This window comes from Stylophora pistillata, unplaced genomic scaffold (genome assembly GCF_964205215.1).
Source record: "Stylophora pistillata unplaced genomic scaffold, jaStyPist1.2 SCAFFOLD_2935, whole genome shotgun sequence".
Taxonomy (NCBI): Eukaryota; Metazoa; Cnidaria; class Anthozoa; order Scleractinia; family Pocilloporidae; genus Stylophora; species Stylophora pistillata.
This window is the reverse complement of record NW_028290839.1, coordinates 1-19,805: the sequence shown is the minus strand read 5'-3', so window position 1 is coordinate 19,805 and position 19,805 is coordinate 1. Positions and strand designations below refer to the sequence as shown.

Genomic DNA, 19,805 nt, shown 5'->3' with positions numbered 1-19,805 from the left:
TGGGCATTTCGACCATTTCGAGAAAGGGCCCAAAAAGATGTCCAACTCGTAAGTTGTAACGAGTTTTCGACCCTTCCGCCTCCCCTAATCGGCGTCGTTATTAGCAGCTAGCGCTTTCGCACCAAGCTGCTCACTTCTAACCTCGGCCACAATCTTTTCTACGCCAGACAATGAGCAGTAATAAGCAACAGCCACAAAAACCCAGGTTTCAGGTCACATGCATTGTGACATCACAAGGTCATTTCATGGTCTATCAAGATTGCGCATGAACTGACTATTTCAAATGATCTTGCAAAATTCTGGTTCTTCAAGACAATTTAAAGTCGTGCTGTAGAGATTATGGCCATGAGATAGCTAGTCCTCGTCGAGGAGGACAATAGGGAGCTTAAGCAACCACGACGAAAGGGACGACGACGACGTCAAGTAATCGCGGAGGGTCTGGAACGAGGACGTCGTCTTTAGCGGGAAAATGAAACTTAAGCAGTGAAGTTGCTCAAGGACGACGACTTCTAAAATCTTGTTTATTCTCGCTTCGTCAGTTTAAGGAATGACATCGTTCAGAGACGTCCAAAACCTTCTTCCTCTCACTCATGGATCAAATTTCCACCTATATTCGAAAGTTTGAGAGTAGGTTATTCAATTCTTGAACATCAATAGTCCAAGGAATTATTAAACTTTAGCTTTATTTACAATAATTTACGCATGGCAAAAGTTTAAAATATTAAATTTTACGCAAGTTATTTGAGATTTAAATTCAGTTCTAAGTGTTGCTGATATAAACAAACCTATTTTGCACAAGGTTTGCCTGATTTTCAATATGCTTTAGCCTGATATGTTCTACCTTTGATGCTCCTTCCTTTGGCGAGCGAACGACGGGAGTCTGTCAATTTAATCAATGTTAGCTAGCGATCGGCACAGATCAGTCGTCGCGCTTCACACAAGAATACTATTTTTTCCCGTGTGGTTTTGTCGGAATAATTTTTATAGCTGTAAATCTAGATCTTTATCAAACATTTCGAAAATAGATTCGCAAAACCTGAGAGGTGTTCAAACTCTTGTTGACACACCGATCTGAAGAATTCTTTGCTGTTTAAAGCGTCTCGACGGAAGAACAGCAACACACAATTTTTTAGTAGCAATAAACCGGCAGTTCCATACACACAGCTTTTGACCGAACGCAGAGGTGTATTGCACTGCGTTCAATAAAAATGATAAACAGTACTCTTTCATAAAATATACTTAAATAAATTTAAGGAGGCTGGATATAGTTTTTCACTTTTCTGATGCAAGATATTTAAACTAATATTACGAAGCTTAGCTTTAACGAATCGAGATCACATTTTCCCCTGAAATAAAGATATTATTAAAGAATCAGTTTGTTATAAATCTATTGAAAAATTCGTTGCCATGACAACGTTGCTGGGTTGCAATGCTGGGTCCAAAATTAGACTTGACTTGAATTTTCTTAAAAACTGGACGGTGAATTTACTTTAGATTTTACATGCGTCCTTTGACTGTCTTGGTCTACTTGACTGTTAAGTTTAAAAAAATTCTGTCACAAAGTTTAAGGAAAAGAGGCCTTTCTTAGAATTCATCGTTAACTTTTTTTCCCTCTGACAGAATTTTTTCGAATTTTTGCGGAACACGCACAGAGCCGTTCAAAGTTAACGTGCAAAAAATGAAGAAAATTCACCGAGCGGCAACGGAAACACGTCAGTCTAAAGATTCAAATTTCCGAAATTTTCGACTCGACAAGATGGGCAGTTGCGCATGCGGAACATTTGTGTCACGCCACGACACTTGCTACGGAAGCCACGAGGTTTTGGACGTCTTGTTTCGCCGAACTTCCTTCGCGCTCTTCTAAAGAGCTCTATTTTGCTACCAGTTTACCTTCTGGGTGGATTGCGCCTGGAAATAGCTGCTGCTCTATTTGCCTTCAAAGTGCTGGATTATTTTGTGCAAAGTGTCAAGATGTTTTGTTCCTCGTGGAGCTGATCGATGCGATGTGGTTGGAGATTTGCTAAGAATGGCGACAAGATGCTTCCTTCCCACCGTTGTTGTTAAGATCTTTTGAATAAGTCATCGTAACACAGGCCGCTTTCTGCAATTTTCTGAATGATGTTGTCTTTGACGAGGAGCTTGTTATCGCCCTGTGAATAGAGCTTGTCTTTGCAAGTTTGTATGCGTTCGTGGCGTCCGTCAAGAAATTCCGTCTTCGAAAGCGAGGGAGGTGCATTTCACATTGCTGTTGTTTACAATGTCAGCGCTTGTTCGCTGCAACGGGGATTGAAAGAGGACACAGTGGAGGGCACGTACATCTTCCAAAGCATCGTGTGCATTGAAATCTACATAAAAAACAGCTTGATACACAGAAGGGAGATTGCTTTTACATGGTTTTCCGTGAGGATTGAGAAGAGCGTTACTACCTCTGGCGAGTGTTTTGATGAGTGGAAGGCTATCGGCGAAAAAAATGTTTTTCGACGATAATGTTTCTTTATTTGAATTTCCAGCACATCGTAGGAGTGGAGGAGTGAAGAACAAGAAGAAGCGAATACAAACTCCAACCGGCCACAGAAGAATTATCGCCAATTAAAACGGTGTGACAATGCGTACTGCTGGAAAGGAAAGTGGTAAAAGATTGAAGACATTCGCTCAGGAGTGTACTGGAACATTCTCTTTGAGCAAAGTTCTCTCACCATTCACAGTTTTGACAGTGACTTGTTGACTCGAGAAGCGTAGCTGCTGATATTGCATGTAGATAGGACCTATTTAGTGTTCCGGATATGGGAAAATAGCTCCGACGATCGCGATCGTGTTTGCGGCCGGATTCACGCGTATTTTGGTCACTTGAGAGTGTTGTAGCTTTCCGTTTTTGAAACACACCACTAATAAAGTTAGAAGAAAGTGTAGGCAGCCTACCTATAAGCGTAAAACATAGTGTACTAGGCAGATGAAAAAATAATTCTGGCCTAAGCACGGCGGCCATGTTTATTTGTTTGTGTTTTTTTTTTTTTTTTTTGCAACCTTTTAAAAGTCCCGGGTTAATTAGAACCTAGTCTGTGCGCGCCAAAGAAACTATAATTATCCAGCCTCCTTAAACCTAACGTGATCGCTTTCACCGCTTGACCTGACATCTGTTGTGCAGAGGAAGGAAAATGAGTTCGTGGGTTTTTGAATTTTATTTGTGTAGAAAACTGAACAGGGAGGTTTAAATCAACCGAAGAAGCGAATACAAACTCCAACCGGCCATAGAAGGTCAAAAAGACGACGATAAAGCCGCACCTTTTGATGAGAAAAACTGCTTTGAAGTTCGGAAGTTCACGACGACGTGAAACTGGTCCATCTCAAGTCGTCGACAATAAGACGACGACGGAATTCTTGGTTCGCGCTTGCGCAGTGACGTTCTCGCTACTTCCGGTCGTCGTCGTGGTTGCTTAAGCTCCCCAATGTCATTTGGACAGAGAGGAAAGTCAGTGGATCCTGTTGATCATTGTAGCACTTCGGGTTAGTGAGTTTTCTACAATTTTAAATGTCAGTTTACACCATTTAGTTGTCAAAAACCACTGTATACTTACAAGTTAAGGCGCTCGACTATCTATGCATCCCTGTGGAACCTAGAAGGAACCAAAACTTCACTCTACTAAAACAGTTCCCTGCAAAGAATTGCTACAGGTCACGTGCATGCACTTTTGACCACCCAAGAACCAGACAGGAGTCCAGGCTTTGATAGAAAGAAACAACTTGAGAGTGTACAAAATTTGTAAATTGCTCAGGATTCTTGGTTGTTTAGCTATGCTGTGAAGTGTTGCATTTCATTGGCACTAAATTTACTTGAAGATGCAGAAAACACTCTTAAATCAGCCCTGTCAGCACCCACAGAGGTGGACGAATTGTATACATGTACATTTTGCTTTTTCACTCTTTGAATGGAAATTGTGTGGATTCCAGAGAGCTTTTGAATCGATACCGATAAATTGTTGTAAAAGTTGTGCATTTCCCAGAGGCTTAACCATCATTGTAACATGCATATTTTCTGTTGTTTTGAAAATGATTGACAATGAAAATTAAACGCTACTTTACAATACAGACACCAATTCAGCAAATAAATCTACAGTGTGTTCCACTGTGATAAAGTGAATGTTGGATGCCACAAACAGCATAGGACATCCCTCCCCCCCCCCCCCCCCAAAAAAAGGAAAAGAATGCAAGCCCTGAAGAACTAATAATCTAATAATAATCCCCTAATGGGTATTTTTCTGTATTTTCTGTTCATCAACACCTTCCTGCTTGATAAAGTATTGATAAATTGTAATGTTTACTCAGGAGAAATTCTGATTTAGGCACTCCTGGGAGTTAAAGGGTTAAGATAGATTTGCACAAGCATTGTTCAACTACCTAAAGTTTTCATAATTATTGTCAATACCTTTGAGCTGATACTGATTCAAAGCTTGTGTTCTCTTTTTTTGTCACTAGTAATGTTCTAACTTAATTTGTATGACAAGTGAAACAAAGTGTCTCACATTCATTAATCATGTCCTCAACAAAGAAGAAAATTCAAAGTGAGCTTAATGGTGGATTTTTACTGTGTACTGGTACACGTGAACATGTATACCTCAGTGTAACAAAATCCTTACAAAACCATACTTAAATTTAAATCACAAAGATTTGGTAACCTACATTATATATATCTTATTAACCAAGCGCGAGGGCTGTACTGGGAGAATATCGGCCCGAGGTCTTGACAGTACAGACCGAGCGCAGCAAGGTCCGTACAAAAAAGACCGAGGGCTGATATTCTTCCAGTACGGTCCCGAGCAATCTTGGTTAATAAGAGATTTATTATACGACTAAAGTTCAGAGGGACACAAGTGCGGTATCATTCGGGACCATTCAGGACAGTGCCCGGTCCAATACTTAGAGAATATTGGACCGGCAATAGAGCATTTTGATTGTTTGATTTTAGTTATTGGCCCTCTGACTGCCCGAGTCGTGTAATAAATTAATTTATTCACCAAGTTATTGAAATGGACCACGGGTATCTCAGCAACTACCAAAATACAAACAATATTATCATTATCAATCTGCAAGATGAGTTTTCACAAAATTCTCACATACATACATACGTTAGTTGACCACTCCCCATGGGGGCTTTTCAGGACCAATTCCCACCCATCTCACCCCAGGGGAGGACATCCACTACACAGTAATCCCATGCGTGGGAAATTAACATCTCCTACCCCTAGCCCTGCAGGAGATGGGGCCTATGGTTTATTCATCCTTATCCAAGAAGACTATCCATTTTAGAAAGGTAGTAAATATCTATCCATTTTAGAAAGGTAGTAAACTTCTCACTTATTTTAAGAACATGAGTATCAGTCCGGCTGGGGCTCGAACCCTCGACCTCCCGCACAACACAATCCAGCACTCTAACCAATTGAGCTACCAATTCCCTACAGCAGCATCCTTGTCATATAGTTTTTGGATTCAGCTGACAGTGGTGATGAAGCAGTCTGGGACCTTTTATACTAATGGTAAATAGCAGTTTGCAATGCTGTTTATCAGCAGTCTGGGACTGAAAAATAATTTACAAGAGGAGATATATTAAAACTTTACATTTAAGTAGCAATTGTCTTTTACAGCTCTGAAAGTATAATTGAAGGCTGCCTTTGTGGCCTAAGGAAATTGTCAGTCGTGGTGAAAGAAGTCCCCATCAATGATAGCAAAACTGGGTTGTATGGATATTTAGTTTTAAGCTTGGAGTAAAAATAGATATTCCAATATTTTCTCAAGATGGATTTCTACAGCAGTACACTTTGTAAATAATTCCCAATCAGAGAAAGCTGTACTCTTCCAGACAAATTGAAATCTACATGTAGGTAATTAATGTGCTATGCTTCCAGTGGTGATGATAGATGATTGGGAGGTGGCTTACTTATTTCCTTAGAGCCAAAATCCTTCACTGCTGTCACCTGCTAGGATACCATTGTCAAACTGAACAGTAAAGTTTACATGAACCGACAGGAAGAACACCTTACTCCAACAAACCCAACTATATTATTGAACGACTTTAACTGGTAATTGTAATATTCTTACAAAGGAGCAACTCCTAAAGGTAATACAATAATTATCCTTGATAAACTTACTAATAAGCCCACTACAAACTATAACTTAGCTCACCACTGACACAAATCTTGCAGTAATTTCTCCAAAGTTCCTTGAACCAAACCATTTTCCACAGAAGCTCTCTCTTGATACAGTTTTCTACACAGTCCATCACTCTTATCAACAACAACAACTACTATTACACAAACAAGTCCTTAAATACATCTAGTATACAAAGTATTTCAGAATATTTCAGAGGCTTTAAAAACACAATTCCATAGTATTACATAAAATGTTTTAGAAATTTCCATGGTTACTTAATGCATGTCAGCATGACTAAGCATTCAAGAAATTTCTGGATACTTATTTTAATTTACTGTTACTATCCATAACAACATACACTTGGGATTTTTATGAATGTGTTGTACATGATGTAAAGTGACAATCAGCTGATATATGGCTTTCAATCATGTAACTAATTACTCTCACCATAGGACATTCATGCAGCACCTGAATTGAAATTGATGTCTGAAACAAACAAACAATTTATTTACTGAGGGTAAAATACATTATTACCAGTTACCTGGTAGTTTACATAATGGCCCCCAACAAATCCTACTAAATGTAAAAATACCTAATAAAAAATTCATAATTCTAAAAATTTTACTTGAAACGTCCTACTGATCTTAAAATGCTCTACCAAGGTATTTTATTTGATAAAATTTTTCAGTAACGCTATCTTAAAATTTGGGTGGGATTAGTTATGTTTCTAAAAGAGTTTCCTAGTTTATTCCATAGCCTACATGCACTTGAGTGGAAAGTTCTAAGGCCTGAGTTTCTTTTACAAGATGGTGTTAGAACGTCATTACAGATAGCAGATCTAGTACAATAACCATGTGTAGATCTGACATATTTAAAATATGAACTAAAATATTCAGGACAATGACCTTGGCTAACTTTGTGTAGCATACAAAGCTTTCTAATGCGTACAATGTCATCAATAGGTAACCAACCTAATTTATTAAAAAGTTTAATGGAACTATTGTTGATGGTGGCATCAAAAATTAATCTCCTGCATCGTTTTTATGCTTGTAACAACCTTTGAAGGTTTTCAACCAAACAATTACCCCAAACAGTACAACAGTACTCAAGAATTGGCTTAATGAGAGCATTATATAACATTTTTCTACATTCAATAGTTAAATACACTTTTGCCCTCTTGAGAAGAAATATCCTAGAGTTCAAATTTTTTATAAGATAATCAATGTGTAGGTCCCAGGAAAGATAGGGATCAATCATAACACTGAGAAGTTTTTCTCCAGCTGATTCCTTAAGTCTTACGTTGTCCAAGAAAAGCTCCAACGTAGTTATTTCACTCTGATAAAGTTTCTTCGCAGCACCAATAAGTAAGCTTACTTAGTCTTTTTACTATTAGGTTGCATTTCATTAAGTTTAAGCCAGCTATTCGCTTTACTTAGACTCACATTTAGAGTTTGTTGTATCTCATTATGATCGGCACCACTTAACCAAATAGTTGTGTTGTCAGCTTAGATGTTCACTTCAGTTTCACTTAGCAAAAGAGGTAGATCGTTCATATAAACAGAATAGAGGAGAGGGCCTAAAATTGAGCCCTGTGGAACTCCTCTGTACAAGTACGCAGGACTAGAGAGCACACCAGAGACTGAACAAACTGGAAGTAGAACACATTCTTGTAAGAATACTGTAACTCATTTCTTACTCCTTAAAAGCCAAATGTAAGGCAATGTTCAGATTATAGGCTAGTGCACATAACTGACATAATAATGCATGATGCCTTAAAAATGGGTTTATATTTTTATTAGTAAACTTTGCCTAACATGAGTCAGCTTAATATTAAATAAAGTCAAAGAAGTTACCTTTATTTCTCCCGAAACGTCCTTGAACTCTTCTGAGTAACCATTGAGAAAACACTAGATGTGCCTCTTAATATTGACAGATCAGTCTAAAATGAATTGTCAACTGGTTTACACACTTCAAGCCCCTCATCAACAACCAGTGCCAGTAGAAGTGACTGTGAGTGACAACTAAAAAATAGTAAACATTGTTGAACTAATGAAGACAAACATGATTGTGTTGGAAACCACAAAAAAGCAAAACAACAATTTCCAATACAAACTAGAGGATAGGTTAAAATACTTTTGCTTACCCATGGTGCTTGAAGTTTTCTACAAGTCATGTAGATGTGTGACTCTTTCAGCACATTAGCTTTAAGGTGTTGTTGAAGTCGAGGAAGAAGGGCATTTGTTGTTTCAAAAATATACCTTCTGTTGATGTGCAGAATCATTCAAAGCATGAGGACATCCCTCTTTCTTCAACTAGTACCAACCTTTAACTCAAGCTGCTATAATTTTTGCATGCATATTATCGAAGTCAGTATCTTCACAGTACTGCGACTTTTGCCCAATGTCCATGATATTGGGTCATTGTACTTTCTTGAAACAAACTCCATCAACTTCTGACATGAGTTTTTTTGTCCTTAGGAAACCAATGAACTTTCTCTGTTATCATGTACTTTTAATTATTATAGTACAATGTATGATGACAACACTGATGAGAGTTTAAGATGTCTGTACATCTGAACTAATGTCTATTTTATACCTTATTTACTTACCACTCACAAACACAGCACAAAATTGACCAGTGAAATTTACAGCACAGTTGCAGTGAAATGAACTGACTAATGGGCTTGACTGCTCAACACATGTTCCTCCATTTTGACAGGGACCAGAATTACAAGTCTCATCTATAATGCAAAAGCATCATGAATTAATAGATGTATCATACATGTACGCATAAATTTCAATACTGGGGATTCATATTTATGTCTTCATACACTCACAGTTAGCTAATGAGTGCCACTTTAGGTGGGTTGCATGTTACAAGTAAAACTGTTATATATACAAGCATTCACAAATTACTTATTGTAAACTGAGAATGTCAAAGAGTTTTTTTTTTATTTTTTTTTTTTTATTTCCTTTTTCAACAAATTTTTTTGGAGGATTTTTAAGGACATCTCATTCCAAACCTTTCTTCTGATTCAGGAGAAGAAATGTATTCAAATTTTTATCTAAAGCTTTGTTTACAAAAGTTGTTAAAAGCAGAAGATTGGGGTATATAAGAAGGGATTTCAAATATATCTTGAAAGAGTTCTTTAATTCTGCAAGGTGCATTTCTGTGTCTGATGTCAAACATCAAATTAGTGGTATTGGTTCATAGAAGGTAAAACTCTAGCATCATTAATTAGAGGAATGCATGCTCGTTGCAATCAGAAAAATAAATAAAACAGAGAACATGTTTTTGGAGTCTTAAGAAGTTTGCCAAGGTGCAATAATTATACATGCTTGGCCACAAGCTATTGGATCATAAGCTAGATATGGTGTAATAAGAGAGAAAAAAATGCTTTAAGGGAGCATGTCCATGGCACAAAGTGTCTTAATTTACATGTCAGTCCAATAGTTTGGCTAATTTTGATTGCTACATGGTCAATATGGTGTTTCCAAGATGGATGATTGTTGATTAAAATTCCTAGATACCTCACAGAGTCTTTGCATTCCTGCAAGGCTGCTTTCTTGTCAAGTTCATTATCAAATGTTATTATTTTGAGTTGGTATTAGTAAGTTTTCAGTCTTTTAGTGGGACAAAATATGACAAAAAGAACAAAATTAATAGGTGAGTACTCTGGACTCTACTTTTCCTTTATGTTTCCCTTCAGAAATGTTGATCATGTGCAGTTAACATGCTCATGTCTAGATTAGTGTTTTATACTAGGAAATCTGGCATGTGCTCAATACAGTCTCCCAATACTGAATGCCGCTGAAATTGATGGCACAAGCATTGTTTCTATGGACCAGTATTATGAGGCACAGACTGCAATGGCATTTAATTTAAAACCTATAGTGCACTGTATACTGTATATTTAAACTAATTCTCATTGACTGATACCTTTTAAAGTTGTCTCTCTGATTCTCTCTGAATAGGGTCCTGTACCTTCTACTGTAAAGCCTGCGACATGAATCTCATACATAGTGTTCATCTCAAGGTTAGTAATTTTGGCTTGAGTTGAGGAATTTGAATGCCTTAGGTGAACATATCCACCACCAAAAATCTTACCATATCTTATCATGTATCCTATAAGATTTCCATTTGTTAGATTTGCAGGAATAGGTTGCCACTTCACAGTGATTGAAGTTAAGCTCTTTTCAACCACATTTAATCCTTTGGGTGCTGTACTTGGAACTGCAATAAATACAAGCATACAAACTACCATAAATAAGTTTTTAATATAAAATGGCAACAAATGTTCGTAGTATACATGTACAAAAGTTCAATTACGTTTCACCACATCAATTTAAAAATAAGTTGTCATCATGGTAACCTGTTTTATCAGCTTAGCATTTTTGCTTTAATTTTATTTCATCTTACTGACGTAATTTGTGAATTATCATTAACTTGATTTTTCCCACCACATGGCAGATATCAATTAATTATATTTTTAGGGGTATATTAGAAGGCCTGAGAGCTGAAGGAGTACTATCTAGGCTTTTCAAAGAAGATCTCTAGTCAATAGAATAAAACAAAATATATTATTCAAAGACACCTCTACACATATGATGATAAATAAATAATCCTCCATGCAGACTTGGCATGTCTGTTAGTAGGTCATATGGTATCCAGGTGTTTTGTACCCAGTTGTTTCATACCCTAGTTGATTTGTACCTAGTTTGAGCTGAACTGGTGGTCGATTTGTACTCCTTTCCGATATATATTAATTAATTTGACTTACAGGAGCATGTGAGCAGATGTCAATTGTGGCATATGACAAGTTAGTTAGAGTCAAGTAAACATGGTGCAAGAGTAAAATAATGTTGCACATACTTGGGAACTTTTTAACAAACAGACTTAATTACTACCTATCTCGTGGAAATATTCTTTGTGTCTGCCCTATGACTTCCAGACGTCACAAAAATTGACGCCACGTAAACAAAACCCATCTAACGCGGTAATATTTCTATTTGAAATGAGAAACCCACCTCACTTTAATCATAGTGTAGGCAAGAGGACTCAACTGACAGGGTAGGAATCAATCTAGATGGGTACGAAACGATTGGGTTGAAACAACCAAAGGTATGAAACGACTGGTACCAGTCATATTGTTCTTACCGTCCATCACTGCTTGGTTGATAAGTAAAATAAAAACTGCTTGGAGAAAAAATAACTTCTTCATGGTTTTAAAAGTTGTTTACTCCACATAACATTCCCATTTCTCTGCAACACTTGCCATGAACTGAAAAGTAAGCAAAGAAGTAGCTGAATTTACAAATGTCCAAAGTATTTTATGTCCTCACATATGTTTTAAATTAAAGTGGATTAAGACGGTGCCCCAGCAAACCCTACTCGCACAATGCAACCTCTTAAGTATGAAAATAAAGAGTAGTTCGTGCATTCAGGCTGTACTGAGAACTCCAAACGAGAGGATGGTGTTTAACAGCGGTTAAAACATTTAAGGCTTACTTTGTATCAAGAACGCAAATTTCACTTGAATTTGCGCCATTTCTACACACTGTTCACCCCATAAAAGTTCAAGCAACGTACAAGGGAATAAGACCGAACTCAAATCCCGCACAAAGCGCTTGTTGAAAAACTGACGAAAAATTGAAAAAATAGATCGAATGGCTCTAAGCTGCACTAATAAAAGAGTGTCATATGATGACAAATCATTCAAAGAAATTTTCTTACCGAGGAACTATCAGTCATCCGTCGAAAAACGAAACAACATTTGCAAAACCAGTCGCTCTCTTTTTGAAGCAAAAGGCAGAAACGGCGGGAAAAATGTCACCTCATCCCCAGGGGCAACCGGCTAAAGTGAAACCGAGGAGTACTAGTGACGAGTTGGAACTATCGCGATAACATAATTTGCGATTTACTCACAGTTCAACGACGTTATTGAACTAGACATGAACATAATTTTATGAATTCCTTGCATGTTGAGAATATATTGTAGAGACTAAATCTGGGAATTTTTCGATAAACGTTTTTATTAGGGAGTTTTAGATCCGAGTTTACCGCGAACCTCTAACTGCTAGAGGTCACCTGACAAGTCTTTCGCGTCACGTTTGAGGTTCACGAGGGGCGTTTTCAACGTAGAGAGGTATGTTTTCACGTATGTCATTTACCTGAAAGCTGTTAGCATATGATTCTTGTTTTATCCCACGTAATGATACAAAAATTTTGTGGAGCAAGTCTTTATCCATGAACAGAGGCATAAACTCGGGCGAAATGCTACATTTGATAAATCCTATTGGATCTTAAAAACAAGTGCTATTCTCGGCTGCTGATTCAAAATGGCGGCCGCAAATTTGCAAGAAGAACTAATGTAAGAATGTACAACTTTTTGCAGCTAGATAACCCAGTTTTATAGAGTAAATTTCTTTTATTTGATTTGATTGATATTTTCTGTACTTCTAAATGGAAAAATAACCCTAGAATGGCTCCATTTCGTTGGCCAGAGGCTCCACATGAGTAGGCTCTCGCCAAGGAAGTTGCTCAACACAACCCCGAGAAACCTGATGAGTGGGAAGCAGTTGCTGGGAGACTCAGCAAAGCATTTTCTATGGATTCATATACTGTCGAGCTTAAGGAAAGAGGCTGCCGTGGAAAAATGGATCGGATTTTAACCAAATACAAAGAGGAAGACCTGAAAGGTTTAAAGAGGCAAGTTTGCTTTTGGTAGGCTTTTTGATACTCAGAATGGAGTACAATGTTCAGCCCTCTGTCTGGCCCTCTGTTTTTATTAGTTACAACAAAATGTGCGACAAGTTCATATGTTTTTTCTTGTATTGCCTTTTTTTTTCATAATCAGTGCTTGCTCTTTTGATGCTTAAATGGTAAAATGTATAATCTATCACGATCACGAAAATAAATTTTCATGCAAAACACGATTGATAGCCTTCAGGTTTAAGCTTACTTAAAAATTGGTTCATGCTTTAGCGTGCACTATCGAGTTATGGAGCACGCGGGAAGTTTGGAGAGCACGCAAGAAGCGTAAGAGTTGTCCTCGGCGATAGCCGAGGGCAACTCTAGCTTCTTGAGTGCTCTCCAAACTTCCCGCGTGCTCCATAACTCGATAGTGCACGCTAAAGCATGAACCAATTGTTAATTAGAACATAGCCGGTGGAATTGTGCATCAAATGCGACGCGAAAAACGGACAACAATATCAGTTGAAGCGAGTCGTGACGGCGCTGTTGCCGAGTCTCCTTTTCCTTTGTTTTTCTCTTTTTCTGCCTCATTTAAGAACTCTAACCCATGGGAAAAGGTCGAAACATTGTCTTCGTTTTCGGAATAGCAGGCCGAGTTTCTGTTTGTATCCATTATTGTCGCGAAATGTATTATTTTTCCCTGCACTAGCAATGGCCGCTCGCGCGAAAAAAAATTTTTTCTGGCGAAGTCGGATTTGCTGACGCTATCAGCGTGCACTATCGGGATTTTGAGCACGCTCACGTATAATGAATTTGATTGCGCGACTCTGCTAGCTATGTTCTAAAATTTGATAGTGCCATGGAGTATAAAACCAAATTGAGATTTTGACTCTGGCCTACATTTGTTCATTTAACTTAATTCAAGGCAAATCCAATCCTTTATTATAATTTTACAATTTACAACTTTTACAATTTTCCTGATTAGCTCCTCCCTCCTCATTTCGTTTTTAAACAACACTGGCTCAGCATTAATGTCAAGATTTTTAATTCTGTCGTTTATTTTGGATTTGGGATACCTGGTTTGAAATGGGTTTAGGGAGGTCTTGGATACAAGCAGTTAAGGTCCCTCCACCGACTACTTAATTCCATTAGATCACAATACATAAATACTTATCGACAGAACTTTGTCAGACTTCGCAGACAGCTACTTTTTGGGGACAGCCATCCACTTCAAAGCACTCTGACCATACTGATCAAACATGCTACAATGTGACTACAATGTTATGATTATTATTATTATTTGTGTTTTTGAAGATCAGGCACAGAGGAAGAATTCACTGAGATACAGCAGTTATGTGAGGATATCTTAGTATATAGAAGAGATATTGTAGAGATGCAAAAGATAGAAAAGGAATGAAAGAAAAGGGAGCAGGAAGATAAAAGGAAAGGGGAGGAGATGCAGCAGGCAGCTGTGGAAAGACTAGCAAGTTAATTTCAAATTCAATATGATTTTTTTCGAAACAAGCATGGGTTTATGGTGACGAGATCCATCAGGACCATAACTCATTTTGTGTTATTTTTCTTTTGCTGTTTTACACAGATTTTACCCAATTTTCTGAAAGTGCATGTTTTACTTGGTGGTTCATGATGTGTTGTGATTGAGCACCATATAATTTAAAAACGCCAACTAAACACCAACATAGCGCTAACTCGCCGAAAACGCTTCAAAATGGCCTGAGACGCTCGGAATCAACAAAGAAAACAACAAGGCAACAAGGTAAGCCCATTTTATTTCAAAACAAGACATTTTTTTCTCTCTTTTAAGGCAAACCGATAACATCCCATACAAACCTTTATAAATATAAAACGTTATGCAACACGGTAAGAGTCACGTCCACTTTTCTAGTAGTGAGCTTGGGCTGCCTGTGCGCAGTTTAGCTGACAGGCCACTCACCCCAAGCACGAAGGCATTGTGTCAGCGACCCTCTCTGGGACCAAACATGTGTCACCCTCCACAGGATTTCCAGCTTAATGGTGATGACATGGGCACAATATTTTAGCACGGTACACAAAAGAAATTTTCGTTAACACAGTAGCAGCGTGTCACAATGCACTCCTGATTAAAATTTTCTTTTGTTCCATATAAACAATGAACCGTGTTCAGGTTAAACAAAGAAGCGTGTTAAAGGGTGCGAAAACGAAAGTCGTGTTATGCCGTGTCATATTGAACTCTGATGTGCGAAATATCACGCGTGTTAAATAATACCCATGTCAGATCAAAACATCTATAAGAGATTGCATGTGCGAAAAATTATACTATCTCCACTAAAGCAAAACCTGCATTCGTAACTTATTTTCATCATCGAATCACTGACTCATGTTGTAAACTTCACCTGTTATCTTCCAATGAATCACAATTTGTCACACCAAACCCATTTTTTTCACTCAAAACACGGAAATTTATAGCAAGATCGAGTTTAATCCATTGACACTTACGTGTAACGCAATCTAACACGTGCCTACGAAAAGTCAAAATTTTGGAGAAACCAACAAAGCAAACACAATGTGCAGTAAAAAAATTTTTAAAAATCATCTTCTCCAAAAAACAAGCTCCAGTGAAAGAAGACTAATTAAAGAACTTATTTTCGTCGAAAAAAGCGATAGATGCATATTTCGTTGTCTCTCAAAATCAAGATAAAAGATAAAAATCGCTAAATATTTTCGCATGTGTGCTGATGAGCCTGTGGATCATATTTCAAACGGGAATATGCAAATTTGTCCGTGAGTGAAGAGATCTCAAGTTCCATGGAACAATTAATAAGGAAGCAAGACTAAACTGGCCAAGAAATATTTCGGGACGACAGATTTATTCAAAACAGTTTTTTGATTTGCTGTTATAAGCGAAAAACGTACGAATTTCTTACGTATACAAAGCCCACGCGGTAAAAATTCATCATGATTAGATCGTTGTTTACTTGCCTTCATGGCCAGAAATTGCGCAACTTTACGTTGAAAATTCTGAAAAACTTTGATTTGACGCAAAATCCTCTATTAAACAATACTTTTTGAACACGTTGTTGCTCGAACATAATATTTACCGGCAATCGAATCGTCAAACTGTCGCTAGGCCCTGCTTGAAGTCGGCGCACGGTGAAAGTATTTGGCTAGGAACATAGGCTGTCTTTTTGCGTGAAGTCAGCGTACGGTGACAGCATTTGTGCTAGGAAGAACTCTTTACATAAGCCGTCTTTTTCGCTACAATTCTTTCAATCTGCGGAGCAACTTCTAAAACTAAAGGCTTTCTTGCTTAACCTCTTCGGTTGCCTAACAACTCTTTCCGTGCTACTGTCAGTGCCATATCGCACGACTTTAACACGCTACGAAGCATGTCATTTAACACGCTGTTGAAAATAAAAGATTGAGCGTGTTAAGACGCGAAAAACAAAAGCTACCGTGACACTCTTTGTTTCCTTGTTAATAAATGTGCATATGCGTGTCACATATCACGCTTAGCGTGGCGTGTCATCGCACGCGTGCCCGTGTTATCATCATTATGCTGGAAATCCTGTGGAGGGTGGGCTATCATGTCATTTGGGGCTTGAACAGACTAAAGAGTAAATGAAACAAATATTTGTAAATGAAATAGTTGTATTACAACATCCGATATATTATTCCTGGCTGAAGTTAGGGTCCTTTTGCTTGGCTTGGGAACTTGGTTTGGAACTAGTGAATTTTAGATTTTTCCAAAGCAACCTTTATTGAATTGGATTTTATACCCTCCTTTGGTATCTCCCCTCCTTTACAGATCTTTAAAGAGTACAACCAGATTTATATTTATTGATTACAAAGTCACTCCACTAAATTACAAATAGGTGGTAAATTAAACTAATTCTTATTATAAAGAAGTTGTAGAGAAGTAGACCGCCAAAAGTACTAATGCACTGTACCTGGGATGCCCCCAATAATTAAGATGTAAAAAACCATATACAAATAAAAAAATTAGGTGCTCTATTAATCCTTATAAGGATAATAATTATTAGATGGGTTCCTTATAGCAAAAGGGAACACAACCCCGTCCCCTGCATTACTGCTTGGAGTGCCTTCACAGGAGACTCCTTTGTTTTGATATTTTTGTCTAGTCAAGGAAGTTTGCTTTCTTTTATGCAAACACCTTTTATATACCTGGAATTTTAAGCAGTGTGTTCTCTTGTGACCACTGAACATAAGTCGTTGATTACGGACAGGACGAGCGATTGGTCGGGGGGTCCCGTCGATAAAACCCCAACACCCAGTAAGAGGAGCTCCTTTTTCATGAACAACCTTGGCAAGAGCCTCAGGATCAAGCCATACCAAGTCAAGACTATCTAAGAGGTGGTGAAATCTGTCATAGATATCATCCATAGTCTGAAATCCATGGAAAGTACAGCATTGTTAATGTGTATTGTTTTCTTGTGCATTTTTTCTTTTGTTTTTTTTATCGTTTTTAATGGGGTGGGTTGTTTGGAACCACATGTGGGAATATCATTTTAATTACTCTAACTGCAAAGAGAGTGGGGAGCATGGTTGGTGCAGTGGTGATAGCACTCGCCTTCCACCAATGTGGCCCAGGTTCAATTCCTGGACTTGGCATCATAATTGGGCAGAGTTTTAAGGTTCTCTCTCTACTCTGCTCTGAGAGGTTCTTCTCCAGGTACTTTGGTTTTCCCCTCTCCCTAAAAACCCACATTTGATTTGACTTAATTTGTGACTAGGGATTTGATAATTAGATTTGTCATTTGTAATTTGAATTGGGATGTGCAGATGAAAATTATCATACTGATATCTGTGCAATATAAGTTAATAAATATTATTATTATTATTAGTAAAGAGTTATTCCAATGAATATGATGAGTTGATTTTTTCCCTCTAAAAGCAAAAATCAAGAAAACAAACACAAAATGTACTGTAATGCCCTGTACACCCCCTAGTCAAATTCAAGAATGGTAAAGAGAAAGGGGAATAAAGACAACTTCTACAGGGATGATGAATGAACAAAGCAACATTTTTACCTTGTTAAATATCAAGCTCAGGTCTGATACCGTTCGGCCGAAAACAGGAACCAGATCACTCCATCAATGTAAGGGTACGCCAATCTTCTTAAAAGAATCATCAGTGCCTCCATCCCGGTAGCATTAGTCCCTTGTCTACAAATGTAATTGGCTGGCAGTTGTAAAGCATCCTGGAGTTTTTCCATATCTCCTTTTGAAAATCTGAGATTGAGGGTGAGCATTTTTAGCTTGAACTTGCTGAAGTCAGGTTTACAAGTATAAAAACTCAGCCGTTCAAGAAAAGACCAAAAGCAAAGAATCTGTACCTAAACATGGCCTCGCACTGGACATCTGGTATATCCTGGAGATTAATACGGGGGTAGTTTGCATCGTCTTGTTGTGGAAACATGAATTCCAGCAAAGGCTCATCCAAGTCGTCTTCGCTGCTACTCGAGTCATCACTGCTGTCTTGCCACAGTATCACGTCGACGATATCATCAAAGTTTTTCCTGATGGACACAATTTTTTATGCCAAAAATTTGCTTTCCAATGCATAAAACTAATAATAAAATCACACTTGTCGAAAAACGTTTGAAGTTCTGACAAACAAATAGACACTAACCTTGCAGCTGCCGCCATTTTGGATTTTATTACCCAGAGTCCACTTCCTTAATCCACCGCCAATCTAAATCGAATTATGTTTGAACGTCGAACCGCAAACTGGTAACCGCAAACCGCGGTGAGAGGTTCGCGGTAAACTCGGATCTAAACCTTTGTCGATCATAAGATTCATGTTCAGCAGGATCACTCAGCAGTGTTTCAGCTTACCACTATAGTCGCTGGACTTCAGCTTGCAAAGGTAAACAAAACTTAAAAATAGCATCGCCATGAGCTACGGAGACAACTTGAATGTTAAATCAACTAAGCCCATTTTTCTTTACAGTTTGATTTACAGAAAACATTTCTACATTCCATGATAGTTTTACACTTTCACGGGATATCATGTGAATGGCTTAGAAAATGCACGCGTTTGGGCGGTATTTCAAGTAAAAGCTCTCTGAACCTTTGACAGCAGCCGAATATGGAGCACTTTTCCCATCTGAATATAATTAACCTTTACTGCGTTCATGTCACCCTTATCCAAATCTCTAGAAAGGCATGGGTTTTTGAAGCCTTTTAAAAAACTCGCAGCACGTTTTTTATCGGCTCTAAAAACACCCGGCTCTGCCTCGTCTTTTAAAGCCCGATAAAACTGCTGCTCGTTTTTTAAACATTACATAACTATATATATGCTGTGTATGCAAGATCCTACATGTTAAAAGATACTACTAGCTAGAGGGACAAGAACGAAGAGCATAATGAAAGTAATATAAAACAGTAAAAGCGAACGATAAAATCCGACGTTTCGGCCGAATAGTCATGAACTCCATTATCCAAATAACCATGCACTAATTCAAGTCTACTCTTGCACTATCAGAGTCACGCTGACAAACCGTTTAAAAAGGGGGAATCGTTCATTTCACTCCATAAAGACTAAATATAAAAGTTTCTTTGCAACACTCTCTGCATAGTTAATGTATGGGGTTATATGGAAATATTTCCCAAAAAGGTTCTACTAATGCTTGATCGAGCACATCGTTTATCTTCATCTCAGTAACATTTTTCCGACGGATGTGACCGTTTGAAGACACTATATCCCACGTTTGAAGTACTCCAAACACCAACTCTACTTGGCTCAAAGGCTTGTGACCAGCAGTAGCTTTTGTAGCCATCTTAGGAGACAGATGATACGGTTCGAGTAATTTTGCCACGTAGAGACCAATTCTCAGCAGATATTGTGAGGAAACAAGTAACTGAAGGATCTGAGCCTCAAAGTACACACCACCATCCAGCCTGTGTTTGTGAGCCGAAAATTGAACAAGAACTACTGAAATGCGAAAG

General features: G+C 38.0%; 1 protein-coding gene and 1 long non-coding RNA gene across 3 annotated transcripts; one reads left to right on the top strand and one right to left on the bottom strand.

Moving 5' to 3' along the window:
- The first annotated feature begins 572 nt into the window (after positions 1 to 572).
- On the top strand, positions 573 to 12,938 carry LOC148715815 (uncharacterized). 2 transcript variants are annotated; one of them, XR_015995837.1, is made up of 4 exons: positions 573 to 3,504; positions 10,119 to 10,180; positions 12,183 to 12,289; positions 12,625 to 12,938. It is a non-coding gene; the product is annotated as an uncharacterized LOC148715815 (long non-coding RNA). The 2 variants fall into 2 exon arrangements; XR_015995836.1 differs by lacking the exons at positions 12,183 to 12,289; positions 12,625 to 12,938 and adding an exon at positions 10,292 to 11,902.
- Positions 12,939 to 15,279: 2,341 nt separating this feature from the next.
- On the bottom strand, positions 15,280 to 18,290 carry LOC148715814 (uncharacterized). Its single transcript, XM_088746479.1, is given in 4 exon segments — positions 15,280 to 16,444; positions 17,020 to 17,241; positions 17,886 to 17,954; positions 17,957 to 18,290. Coding segments are annotated over 4 exon segments (552 nt in total). The 5' UTR covers positions 18,107 to 18,290; the 3' UTR covers positions 15,280 to 16,333.
- Between the last annotated feature and the right edge of the window lie 1,515 nt (positions 18,291 to 19,805).